A 14,617-nucleotide genomic window follows, 5' to 3' on the forward strand; every position below is an offset into this window, starting at 1 on the left:
TTGAATTGAACCTATAACTTTTGATGCTGAGTAAAAATTTATTAAATTTACAAAAATAATAGATATGAACCCATAAATTTTAAAAATCTCATGGGTTCAATGCTTAAAGTTTTAAAAGTTAAACCAATAAGATTTAAATCCTGGATTCGCCTCTGCATATATGCCACTCCATTGGTGGGGATAGACTAATATTATTATTATTTATGTTTTCATTCATATGTCAACATTTGTGATTATCTTGAGCCGGAGATTTATCGGAAACAATTTATGTGTCTGCACAAGGTAGGAGTAAGATCTACGTATATACTATCCTCCTCAGATTCTACTCGTGGGATTCTATTGAATTTGTTGTTGTTGTTATTATTATTCCTATGTTAACATGTTCAGTAAGATAAAATAGTGGTAAGTATATGAGCTATTTTGCTTGGTCTGTTTTTTCATTGCTTTATTTGGCTTGTGGACTTAATCAATAATTAGCTTTGTCTTATAGTTCATAAGATAACGCACCATTTTGTCACAATTGTAAAGGAATCATCCAATATTTCCATTTCACTGTTCAGTTTCGATGCCATTTAAATCCTTGTATGTTGTGAGAAGGAAAAAAAAGGAGGAATAATGAAAAAAAATGAAAAGTTAAGGTAGGAATATTGGATCCTTATCCATCATTGAAATTCTTTAATGTGATGCTCTGCATTTATATAATGGACAAGATTTGTTGATTATGAAATTCTTATTTGATTCCTTTATTTTGGACAAGAGGGGTTGCTTTGATGGTAAGCAACTCTCACTTCTAACCAAGAGGTTGTGAGTTCGAGTCACCCCAAGAGCAAGGTGGGGAGTTCTTGGTGAAAAGGATGCCGAGGGTCTGTTTGGAAACAACCTCTCTAGCCATGGTAGGGGTAAGGTTTGCATACACACTACTCTCCCCAGACCCCACTAGTGAGATTATACTGGGTTGTTGTTTATTTTGTTGAAGAGAAATCTTGGAATAATGTTAAAATTGTCTCCGTGTGATTTACGGGTTTGAGCCGTAGAATCAACCGATATTTGTATTAGGATAGGCAGAGGCAGATCTAGGATTTCTTGAACATGGATGTATCACTTGAAAAAGTAGAAAAAAAAGTAGTAACTCTGAATTGATCCTTATTTGTCAAGGTAAATAACCCAATATTCAACCAAGTGCGTCATTCAATCTTTTTGGAGCATGAATACCAATAGTGGCGGATGCTCGCTTACAGAAGCGGTTACATGCGACACCTCTTAGTTGGAAAATTTTACTAAATATATGTATTAATACTATACAAAAATGGATAAGTAAGAAAAAATGACACTACTTGAAATAAATTATGTCTTGGTGTGTTGGTTATATGTTTAATTTTGCTCTAGGAGGTCAAAGTTTCAAACCTCAACTAGCACATTTTCTTTCTCAAATATTTGAGAGAGCGACAACAACAACAACAACAACAACAACAACAACAACAACAACCCAGTAAAATCCCACAAGTGGGGTCTGGGGAGGGTAGTATGCACGCAGACCTTATCCCTACCCCGAAGGAGTAGAGAGGCTGTTTCCGAAAGACCCTCGGCTCAAGATAATAAGAAAAACAAAAAGGAGAGAATATTAGTTTCACCACAGAGATCATAGGAAAAATAGGAACATAAAATGCAGAAGGAAAAATGCAAAACAAAAATGATGGCTAGTAAATAGGTCCTGCACCGAAAAGAGAAAATAGTAAGACACGACAATGCCCCTAGCTATTTCAGCAAAAACCCTACCAGACTAGGCTCACAACAGTACAAGGTAACACAAGACTCAGCTACCTCCTAGCCTACAACCGTAATACTCGACCTCCATAACTTCTTATAAAGTGTCATGTCCTCGGAAATCTGAAGCATCGTCATATCCTGCCTGATCACTTCTCCCCAATACTTCTTAGGCCGCCCTCTACCTCTTCTCGTGCCCTCCACAACCAGTCGCTCACACCTCCTTACTGGAGTATCTGGGCTTCTCCTCTGTACATGTCCGAACCATCTGAGCCTCGCTTCCCACATCTTGTCATCAATGGGAGCCACGTGCACCTTCTCCTGAATATCATCATTTCTAATCTTGTCCATCCTAGTGTGCCCGCACATCTACCTCAACATCCTCATTTCTGCTACTTTCATCTTTTGGATATGTGAGTTCTTAACATGCCAACACTCAGCCTCATACATTCCGACCACTTCATAGAACTTTCCTTTGATTATCGTTGGCACTCTCTTGTCACACAAAACTCCAGATGCTAACCTCCACTTCATCTATCCTACCCCAATATGGTGTGCGACATCCTCATCGATCTCCCATACCCCGTGGATAACTGAACCAAGGTACTTGAAGCTGCCTCTACTTGGGATAACCTGTGATTCAAGCCTCACATCCACGCCCACTTTCCCCGGTTCAATGCTGAACTTACACTCCAGGTATTCCGTCTTCGTTCTGCTCAGTTTGAAATCTTTAGACTCAAGAATCTGTCTCCAAACTTTTAGTCTCTTGTTAACACCGGCTCGTGACTCATCAATCAGAACTATATCATCAGCAAATACCATGTACCATGGCACCTCCCCTTGAATATGGTTTGTTAATGCATCCATCACCAGGGCGAATAAGAACGAACTGAGCGCAGAGCCTTGGTGTAATCCCATTTCAACCGGAAAATGTTCAGAGTCGCCTCCTACTGTCCTAACTCGAGTCTTAGCCCCATCATAAATGTCCCTAATCGCCATAACATAGGGAACCGACACACCTTTTGTCTCCAAGCATCTCTAGAGAACTTCTCTAGGAACTTTGTCATATGCTTTCTCTAGGTCAATAAACATCATGTGCAGATCCTTCTTTCTCTCTGTACAGTTCCACCAACCTCCTAACAAGGTGTATAGCTTCTATGGTAGAACGACCCGGCATAAACCTGAACTGGTTGTCGGATACAGACACTGTCATCCTAACCCTCGCTTCAATGACCCTCTCCCATACTTTCATGGTATGATTCAGTAATTTAATACCCCTATAATTGTTACAACTTTGGATATCACCTTTGTTCTTATATAATGGAACCACCGTACTCCACATCCACTCATACGACATCCTCTTCGCCTTAAAAATAACATTAAACAACCTAGTCAACCACTCCAAACCTGCTCTCCTTACACACTTCCAAAATTCCACCAGATTCTCGTCTAGCCTGGTTGCTCTGCCCCTACTCATCTTACGCATAGCCCCCACAACCTCCTCAACCTCGATACGCCTACAGTGCCCGAAGTCAAGGTGACTCTCGGAATGCTCCAATTCGCCTAGCACAATATCCTGATCCCCTTTTTCATTCAGAAGTTTATGGAAGTAAGTCTGCCATCTCCTCTTAACTGGGCATCTTCCATCAGTATCCTACCATCTTCGTCCTTGATGCATATCACTTGGTCCAAATCCCGAGCCTTCCTCTCTCTCAACTTGGCCAGCCGGAATAACTTCTTCTCCCCGCCCTTTTCCCCTAGTTCATCGTACATACGACCATAAGTCGCAGTCTTAGCCTCCGCGACTAACATATTTGAGAGAGCCTTTGTGGTAAAAAAATTGCGATGAAGTGGAATGGAACTCAGAATCTTTTCTAACTTAAGACTCGACAAAACCAATAGACTAAGACTATTTCTTGTCTATAAAATGATAGTTAAAGTTATATCCCAGTTTTTATATAAATTTCGATACCATTTATAAAAACTCTTGCGTACACCTCTAAATACCAATCGATAATATTAGACTAATTCTAAAAAATATGTACATAAAATACTTAGTTTGATAGTGAGATCATGGGTTCATGTGCCCCTTAATTGGGGCTATAGATCCGCCCCTGAAGGTAGGCTGCCTATATTATATTCTCTTGAAATACGGCCCGGCTCCAAACCCCATCAACTATAAGATGCTTCGTGGACCAGACTACACTATTCTTTACTTTGTTGAAACTATATTTAGTTTAAAAAATGAATAAATTGCTTTTTGGATAATATTTATCTATAATAGTTAAATAAGATTTAAATATCAAATATTGTTATATGTATATAATAGTTAATCGCTATAAAAATAGAAAAAATATTTAAATAAATGATGTTATAAAGAAGTTTGACTATATTTATTTTTAAAGCTAAACTATTATATAAGTAAACTAATTTGAATGACCCCATCATCTAATTAACTTCAAATGAAATGAAAATTGTTCATAGTGTCAATACGTTCTACGGAGTAATAAAAAGAAGAAAGTATTTTTTAGAAAATTTTGAGGAAACACACAACCGCTATTCTTTGAGTGCTCATTGATCAAACTATACAGAAGATGTAATAACGCGCAAACTATACAGAAGATGTAAACCGCACTAAGCTTTTTCGGTGCGACGAGCTCTGACTGAGGATGAGGAATCGATCCCACATCTTTTACGTGGGAAACTACTCATCCAACCAACTCAACCAACCCTAGCGGGCAAAAGAAGATAGTTATTAGCTACTACTGTACTGTTTTCTCCTTCTTCTTCTTTCTCTTTTTTTTTCCTCGTTGGTGTTGATTACAACTTACAAGTTATTTTCTCTATTTTTTTTTTTTTTTTTTTGCTTTTCTGTATTAACTTGATGAAAGGCTTAGTGTAATAAAGTTATTGAAAACCTAAAATAATTAAATATAAGAAGCATTAATTTAATGAAGTTTTTGTTTTGCCATGATTTAGTACATATCATAAACCATAATAATGTAAATCCAGTTGTCCATCTTCAAAGCGAACAGAAAATGAACCTTCACCAAATTAGAATTCTTTATCACCATAATTTAACTGATTTTTTACATGCTTGATTGATTTAGAGGGGTCAGTTGGCATCCACACTTAATTATAGAAGCTTCAAGGAACAAATAAGATGTAGGGTTAGAATGGCTCGTCACAACCAGAAGCGGACCCAGAAGGGGTGGAGTACATGAGCGAAGTGTTCAACCAGTGTCCCTATTGGATTTTTAATTTTAAGGGTTTGAAGTAAAATATATGATCGCTTTCAATATATATATTAGAATTTTTGGCAAAGTATACGGGGTTCAGTAATCTCTGTTTTACATGTGTAGGTCCGCCTATATATGGTCACGACTCAACTCTAGCTTTTATGTTTTATCTTTTATACGTACATTTATCGTTTATTTTCACTCTTTGAATTTTGGACTAGCGAATTCCTTATCGTGGAAGAAGTAATGAAAGGCTGAAAAAAAGAAAGAAAGAGAATAATGGCTCGTTTCTGTCAGGGGACATTGTAGTTAAAATAATACAGGCTAGTCAGTTTTCGGACTGGTCATTCAAAAATAGCCAGCGTTTGTAAAGTCATTGAAAAATAACTACCATTTTGCGGCAACAAGGAAAGTTCCAGCATAATATAGTGGAGATCGGTGCACATGTGTATGAACTTCCAGCATATTATGCTGGAACTCCAACACGCGAAAAGTTCCAGTATAATATACTGGAGATCTCCAGTATATTATGCTGGACCAGTATATTATACTGGAGTATACTGGAGTTCCGGTATACTTATGCTGGAACTCCAGTACAACATACTGGAGTATTTTTCTGAATTTAGAACAGTATTTTCGTTCAGATTTATCTTTACATGAAAAGTGACTAAATTTCGATTACTTTTGAAACTGTAGCTATTTTTGAATGATCACTTGTAAATCTTGCTATTTTTGAATTTCTCCCGACATTTTGGGAGAACATCGGGGGCAAAGTAAGAACCTTCCGTTCATCCGCTGGTTATGCTCTTGCTCTAACCCGAAGTAGGTAGAAGCGGGTCAAGTCCATATCGCTGCGAAACAATAGTTACATTCGGAGATCTGATCTATTTACTCAGGCAATTCATCCGGTGGCTTTACGGTAGCTAAAGGAGCCCCAAGACAAGAAGTAATGCAAGAAGTCCGATTTTAAAACGTGTTTAGTTTGGAAAATGATATTGTATAGCCACTGTAAAAATAATAGTCGAAAATATATTTAAAAAATTATATTTTTTTTGTATAAATATATTCTTTGGTCCACGAGAAAAACGTTTACGTTGACTAGCTAGAAGACATATATCAAAACAGGGATACACGTCCATTCTTAGTTGGCACTTGGCATGTGTATAACTTTTCAAAGCAAAGATGCGGAGGTCGAATTTCCGATTAAAAAAAGAAAAAAGTTAAAAATAATTGTAATTAGTGAAAATTGAACTAATATTTTACAAAAGTTTTGAACTCTCCTTGTCACTAAGCTATGTATTTCGACTGTGTCAAAGAGATTCAAAACATAATATATAAAGGTAAGAATCAGCTTTTACCTTATATATACAATATAATCTTTCGACGAAGGGATTTCACACCCCCTTCTGCGCCCCTAAATCCGTCCTTGTATCCTATTCTAAAACGTGTTTTCAGTTGCATATATATATATATAACAACAATGAATATTATTGTTACCTAACAACATATTTTGGACATAGTATACTTGACGACAATGAATATTATTGTTAGCAAGCGTACACTGCAGAATAGAATAGTCACTTTCAGGATAAAAGTAAAACAAAATATATAGAGTACGTAGAAGACGAGTCCAGAACTCAATTGTGGTCTATTTGGACTCAAAAGATCGAAATAAGTATGAAAAAAATTTAGTGACCAAAGTATATAAAATGTCTTTTAAAGCGCGTTTTACCTTAACATTCGTTTTGGACGTTAAGGTAAAACGCATTTTAAAAAGGCGTTTTATTAAAACGCCTTTTTGAAATACGTTTTACCTATTCTGTGGGCCCACCAATAACTTTTTTGCGCTTAACTGACATAACAATAATTCAAATGAGTAAAAAGCGTTTTAAAAGGGCGTTTTAAAAAAAATCGACCCCCCGGATTGGGCATTGCCTTATTTAAAGGCGTTAAGGATTTTGCAAAAATCCATTCTGAAATATTCTCAACTCCTGTTAAATTTTCTTATTAAATTCTCAAGCATTTTGTCATAATGTTTGAAGAGCGAAAAGTAAGGGTTTCATTATATTGGAGGGGGGAGGGGGGGAGGTTGTGGTGGCGAATAACTCAGTGAGCTATAGTTTATCTCCACAAAGTCATGTTAAGTTGCCACTTACAATGGGGTACGATAGACTGCTATCCTTGTCGTGTAACAAAATGAGTGTGAGCAAACGTTCGGTGAACCTTAAAGTAACCAGAAGATATCCGTATTCTGTCACTCCACAAGAGGTTGCTTGTTACGCTGATTTTAACATCGAGAATGATGAAACTTTGAGAGATTTTTTGGGGACTCTGGATGAATACCGAGAATTTATTTTGATAAAAATGTTGAAAATGTACGTGAAGGTTGAAGATGTTCGCAATAACGAGGTTGCACAAAGCAGGGATAACCCTCAGTCATCGGATGGTTATTCTGGAGCAGTTTTTGTCGAACAGGTTTCGGCTTAAAGAGCTTGGCCTAATTTAAACTTATCTCCACGGGCGAATGAGGAGCGAGGAAATAATTTCTCTCCTGCTTTACATAATCCATACGAGTGGTAAATTTCAATTTTCCTTTGTGTTACGATATTTATTTTTATTGTATTGAATTTGTATTAACACTCATATATTTCACAGGGGGTACCATCCAAATATGAATTTTACAAGTTATGAACTCACGCCCAGTTGGAATATGCTTAGTTTTGGTGTATTGGATCATGGTGGTCTATCCAGTCGTCAGTCGTCATCATCAACACGATAATGTCCATCATAGAATGTCAACACATTACGACTTGTAAGTGAAGTGATATAGCTATATGTAAAGTATTTATCAATTTGAGTAGCTCATTATTTTGTTGTTTGTGCAGTGAAAACGAGCAAGTTGAACCACCTGTCCTCACTCAGTTGCCCGAAGATGACGTATTTACTCGGGATCTGGCAGATGCGCAGAGTCAGGTAGAGAACAGTGATTATGACAACAATGCCGATGAGTCCGGAGATGACACACCCTTCCCTGATGAGGGTGGTGATGAAGAGGAAGAGAATGATGGACCTGATTTAACGAGAGAGCATGCTCTACCCCCCGTTAGACCAAGAGTGTATGAGTCCCATGTGCCGTTTCATTCAAGGCATATTCCCTACCTTGATCATTTGTCAAGTATTCCGGATGTGGATGCCCTCACAAGGGATTTTGATGAAATTCGGACAACAATGTGGGATGAGTCTAGACAAATGGTGCTGGCAAAGGGCATGCTTTTCCTGATAAAGCGCGCCTAAGCAGAGCGGCAAAAATGTACAGCGTAAAAGAGTGTCGTGAGATAACGGTATGGGAGTCAAGTCCGGATGTATACAAGGTTGTTTGCCATAGATGGTTTACGGGTTGTCATTGGATGCTGCGTGCGAGCAAGAAGAAAATAGGTATGTGGAAAGTGGGTAAATACATTGGCACCCACACTTGTGAAATAGACACATTCAATGGGAATGACTTCAACTTGGATGTTGACTTGATTTCTCTTGTCCTGATTCCGCACATTGAAGCATCCATAAGGTACAAGATCAAAGAGTGCATTACATCCGTTCACCAGGAATATGGTCATACCATTACCAAAAGAAAGGTATTTCTCGGGTGCAAACATGCGTTTGAAATTGTTTATGGTAACTGGGATAAGTAATTTGCAGCTCTACCCAAGTACATGGCTGCATTGCAACACTTTAACTCCTGGACCGTTCTTTTCTCATGTTATTTTTTTACGATCGTTGACTATAATTGGACAGAGTTTGTGTTTGATCTATCAGTTATTTTGACGTATTTTTTAGTATAAGAGATACTTAAACTACAGGGAAACTACGCTAAAAGGCACTACATTTTACTACCCTAAAAGGACACTATATTACTAGTCTTTAAGCAAATAAATAATATAAATCAGATAAAAAATAATAAATACATTTAATTACAAAGCATTCACTAAAATACATATACAACAGTAAAAAGTAACTTATTAACATTTTTTTAAACAAATAATAATGATTTCTCAATTGAAACATATTTTTTAGCACACTAATATCTAAATTCGGATAAAAATAACATACCAGTTTAATCGCAAAAAAAAATACAAAACAGTATAGAATACATGTAAAACAACTAATATGCATTTTTATACGAGTTTCGACAAAACTAAATCGGAATACCTCGATTTATGTTTTTTGGAAAGATGAAGAATTGGAAATTTTAGTCCGAAACGAGCAACCACAACGAGAGAAAGCCTTAACTAGGATATGGGACCAATACTCTTTACTTTTTATGGGATGGTTGGGGTCCACTCGAGTTTTTTTATCTCGTTAGGGGAGGAGGGGAGGACCGCGGGTTGGATTTTTAAATTAGGGGGGTCTGGTTTGAACCGGGAAGGGAAGGGGATGGTATATGAAGATGCAAAGCGTAGTTTATTAAAGCATTTTATATAAAACACTTTATTAAACCACGTTTTATATAAACGTCCAATCAGCTTCACGTAAAGCGTATTTCAAAAAGGCATTTTATATAAAATGACTTTTTCAAACGTGTTTTACCTTAACGTCCAAAACGTATATTAAAGTAAAGTGTGGTTTAAAACCGCATTTTATATACTTTGATCACTAAATTTTTTTCACTTATTTTGATTTTTTAAGTTCAAAAAGATAAAAATTGGGTTCCGAACTCCGTAGAAGACTACTAAAAAAACAATCTTCATAGGCATTGAAATAGCAAAATAAGTAAAATTGGAACTAATAGACATTTAGATTGGTAATCTTCTCAAGAAGGGTTCATATGACCCCTTAGGTAAACCTCAGGCCATCGACATCATACGCTATACTGAAATAGATTTTGCGAAAAATCAGCTATATCCAATCTTGGTTGGCCTTTCACCCCAAATTTCTGCCTTGTTATTCCCATCATCAGATAACCACAGGATGATTGTCACGACCCAAAATTTAACTTGCCGTGATGACACTTAACCTCACCTGCTAAGTAAGACAAATAACAACAATCCGATTCAATTAATATTTAAAATTGACTCTAATATACTCCCCAAGGACTGGTAGTACAAATCATGAGCTTCTAAGATAAGAATTTACAAAGCTGGTGCAAAATAAATAAATGAAAAAATACATCGTCTGTTTGATATATATATATATATATATATATATATATATATATATATATATATATATATACAGATTAAAATTATGAAGCTACCAAGAACAAGAGGCAATTATTACCGGAACACAGGTATATCTCCAATGTCAGCTCCCGCCATACACAACACCATCAGCATCCAAAATCTGTACAAAGGGTGCAAAAGTGGAGTAAGTACAACCGACCCTATGTACTCAATAAGTAACAAATCTAACCATAGGTAAAAAGTAGTGACGAGCTTGTACAAAGGTCAGAGTCCATACCAATAGTCAGTAATAATTCATAACAATATAATTAAAGCAGCACAAGTAATAACTCAATGATAAAATGCTCAACTCGTTTTCAATTATAATATACATTTTTTTTTCAATTACATCTTTTGCCGAAATCACCAAAAATATGAGTAAGTCTGAAATTTGTGATTTTTCTCAAAACTTTTAACAACAGATAAGAAATTTCATTATCATATGGCATGAGGAAAAATACTTCACTATACCTACATAGCAAGTATGCATGTTTAATGCAATGCAACACAGTAATGACCTCATGTACTCACACTCTCAAAGTACTCGATCTCACTTATCAAGGTCTGGATCCGCACGGACAACTCACGTGCTATAGTATTAATAACTGGATCTGCACGGACAATTCACGTGCTGCACGGACAACTCACGTGCTAATAATATCAATAGATGGATCTGCACGGACAACTCATGTGCTTCACGGACAACTCACGTGCTAATAATATCAATAGATGGATCTGCACAGACAACTCATGTGCTTCACGGACAACTCACGTGCTAATAATATCAAATATGGATCTGCACGTATAACTCATGTGCTGCACGGACAACTCACGTGCTAATAATATCAATATATGGATCTGTACGGACAACTCACGTGTTGCACGGACAACTCACGTGCTAATTATATAAATCAACTGCACTCACTGTCGGGGTGCAGACTCCGGAGGGACTCCTACATCCCAAGCACTATAATAAGCCAATCTGGCATGTTGCGATGTACAGCCCGATCCCATAACAATAAAGCCTATAAGTCCTGTTGCGTCGTGCAGCCCGATCCATATAATAATATATATAAAGTTAATATGGCTTGTTGCGGCATGCAACCCGATCCCATAATTATTCTCACAATCAGGCCCTCAGCCTCATTCAGTCATTGATCTCTCTAGTATCTCGGGCTCACAATGTCATGAAATCAGCCCCAAAATGATGATATGATGTATCAATAAATAGCAACAGAGACTGAGATATGATATAAAATGAATGAACATGACTAAATAGGAAATTACAATTTAAACAAATATCTCAACAGCAACATGACCTTTGTGGATCTCAATAATACCGACATATAGTCTTAGCATTATTTTTTTAACATGATTCACAGCTCAATTTCTTTAACACATGAAAGTGCATGAATAATGCCAAGATTATTTGACTACACAATTTTCACGGAATCAATTACGTCATAATTTCTACGGTGCACGTCCACACGCCCGCCTAACATGTGCGTCATCTCCAAACAAATCATATAACATGTATTTTCGGGGTTTATACCCTCAGCTCCAAGTTTAGAAGTTTTACTTACCTCAAACCGTGCAATTCTTTATTCCAATAAACCTTTTCCTCGCGATTAGGCATCCGAACACCTTGAATCTAGTCACAAATAAATCGATATAATCAACACGAGGTGTACGAATCAATTCCATATGAAAATGCTAAATTTCACAATAAATTTGAAAAAGTCAACAAAAACTTAATAGTGGGGCCCACATCTCGGAACCCGACAAAAGTTATAAAATATGAACGCTCATTCAACCACGAGTCCAACCATACCAAATTTACCAAATTCCGACATCAACTTGACTTCCAAATTCTCAAATCTTATTTTCAAATCCCTAGGCCCAAATTTTCGAATTACACCTCAAAAACACGTAATCTAATCTGAATATTTGATGATAATTCAATATTATTGACTAACAATGATTACAAGTGACTTACCTCAAGATTTCTCGTGAAATTTCTCTGAAAAATCACCCCAAGACATGTTATTTCACCTAAATATGTTGAAATAAGCTAAAAAAATAAAACTGATCAATAAAAACACTAATCTGGTCGCTAAAAGTCCATATTCCGTCACTAAAGGTCCACACCATAACCTGCTTGCACCAACAATTTATTTTTTCACTTAAAAGGCTCTAACTCCATCATACGAACTCAGAATTAGATGATTCTTGTTCCCATAAATCACAAATAATAATACGAACCTAGTTGTTCAATCGAAACTCAATTCAGAGCCTATTAGCTCAGTGCAATACCAACTTCGCTCGTTAAACAACTAACACATGTTTCGCTATAAAAACCCAATCTCAACTTAATGAAATTAGACTAAATATTCCTGATCATTCCTATAATTCATTTTCAAACTCCCGAAAGTCTCGAAATCGAATTTCGATCTCTAGAACTAAAAATGGACCTTTGGGTCATTACATGCTTATGCTCAAAATACCAAACACGTTAAAAAAAAACTCATCCAAACCCTTTGGGACCCACCAACAAGCCTCATAATCTGACACGAACTTAGTTGATGCCTCAAATTATATTAAACAACACTAAAACATGAATCGCACCCCAATTCAAGCTTAATAAAAACTAACGAATTCCAAATTCTACATTCGATGCCGAAACCTATCAAATCAAGTCTGATTGATCTCAAATTTTGCACACAAGTCATAAATGATTACTCCCTCCGTTTCAATTTATGTGAACCCATTTGACTGGGCACGGGTTTAAAAAAAGAGAGAAGACTTTTGAACTTGTGGTGTAAAATGAGGCACATATATTTTGTGTGGCTATAAATCATTGCATAAAGATAAATTATTTCCAAATAAGGAAAGGAGTCATTCTTTTTGGCACGGACCAAAAAGAAAATAGGTTCACATAAATTGAAACGGAGGGAGTATAACAAACCTATCAAAATTTCCAGAACTAGATTCTGACCCCGATCAACAAAATCAACTTTCGGTCAAACTTTCAAACCTTTCATTTTCAACTTTCGCCATTTCAAGCCAAAATCAACTACGGACTTTCATCAAATAAATATCCGGACACACTCCTAAGTCTAAAATTAACATACGGAGCTATTGGAACCATCAAAACTCTATTTTGGAGTCGTTTGCATAAAAGTTAAACTTCGGTCAACTCTTTTCATTTAAGCTTCCAACATGAAATTTATTCTTCCGAACTAATCCTGAAACACCTGAAAACCAAAACCAACAATACACACTGGTCATAATACATCATATGAAGCTACTCAAGACTTCAAATAGTTTAACGGGATGTAAATGCTTAAAACGACCGATCGGATCGTTACATTCTCCCCCACTTAAACATACGTTCGTCCTCGAACGTGCCAAGAGTTGTTCCTAAACCTTCAAATCATTATTCCACCTTACCACGCACATAACAGGGGTGATCTCACATCACCCTATTCCATATAGGCATGGCAACACAACATAATTGAAAACCATTACTTTAACTGTGGCCCATAAACCTTGGACCCAATTTCTAACATCCGAAATTCTTTTCAAGACCAGAATCTCACATCTACACACTGTATAAGTCTGAACAAACTGTATTTAGCCTTAACCATAAACTGAGATATAATCACATAACATACTACACAACTCACATACTTACAACACCATTTTCAATCACAGTAACTACTTAAAACCAACCAAGTACTAGTATTAAACCCCACATTCCACATAACCTCGTTCCAAAACCTTCGTAAACTGCCAATAATGAAAAAAACATACAAGAACTCACAACCACTTACCAGATCAACAGGTCATGGAGTTATCCTTTATTCTACAAGTACCATAGCCAATTATTTAAGCCGAAATCTAAATTACTCTTCCAACACGCTATAATCAAATCTGATAGTATCTATTCTAGGTCCAATAACCTTATATCACCAAACACAACTATTCTAGCAATTTCGGTGTAATCTTGACTTTTAAAAGCTGGCAAAAATAATATTTAAAACCAACTCATCAAATTCCGTGAGAAGAATATCTGTGTATGTATGCGCATAATTTTTTTTCCTCTTAAATTGCGCTAATCAGGCAATATCATAGTATGTAGAGGAAGGAAACAATTAATGAGATAAACGATTAAGGAAACACAAATTACACACGCTGCACGGACAACTCACGTGCTAACAATAGAACGCACACGAATAACTCACGTGCTAATAACATAATTCGTCTGGTATAGTCCATGCCTCCAGTCCAAACATATCATATATGAGCATCTAAACATGTATATGATGAGTGAGATAAGAGTCTCATATTCCTAGACTGGTATAAATAATATGCTAAAGTGTAGGTATGTATCAAGTG

General features: G+C 36.5%; 1 protein-coding gene across 1 annotated transcript; it reads right to left on the reverse strand.

The window, feature by feature from the left end:
- Positions 1–2,298: 2,298 nt before the first annotated feature.
- On the reverse strand, positions 2,299–2,763 carry LOC138869684 (uncharacterized). Its single transcript, XM_070147325.1, has one exon. The coding sequence runs from the start codon at positions 2,761–2,763 to the stop codon at positions 2,299–2,301; it is 465 nt and encodes a 154-aa protein (XP_070003426.1).
- Positions 2,764–14,617: the final 11,854 nt, after the last annotated feature.

The sequence above is a fragment of the Nicotiana sylvestris genome, chromosome 5 (assembly GCF_000393655.2).
Source record: "Nicotiana sylvestris chromosome 5, ASM39365v2, whole genome shotgun sequence".
Classification (NCBI taxonomy): domain Eukaryota; kingdom Viridiplantae; phylum Streptophyta; class Magnoliopsida; order Solanales; family Solanaceae; genus Nicotiana; species Nicotiana sylvestris.

What these genes read in the sequence shown, in the direction of transcription:
- LOC138869684 (XM_070147325.1), bottom strand. Translation starts at nt 2,763, where the DNA reads ATGGCGATTAGGGACATTTATGATGGGGCTAAGACTCGAGTTAGGACA.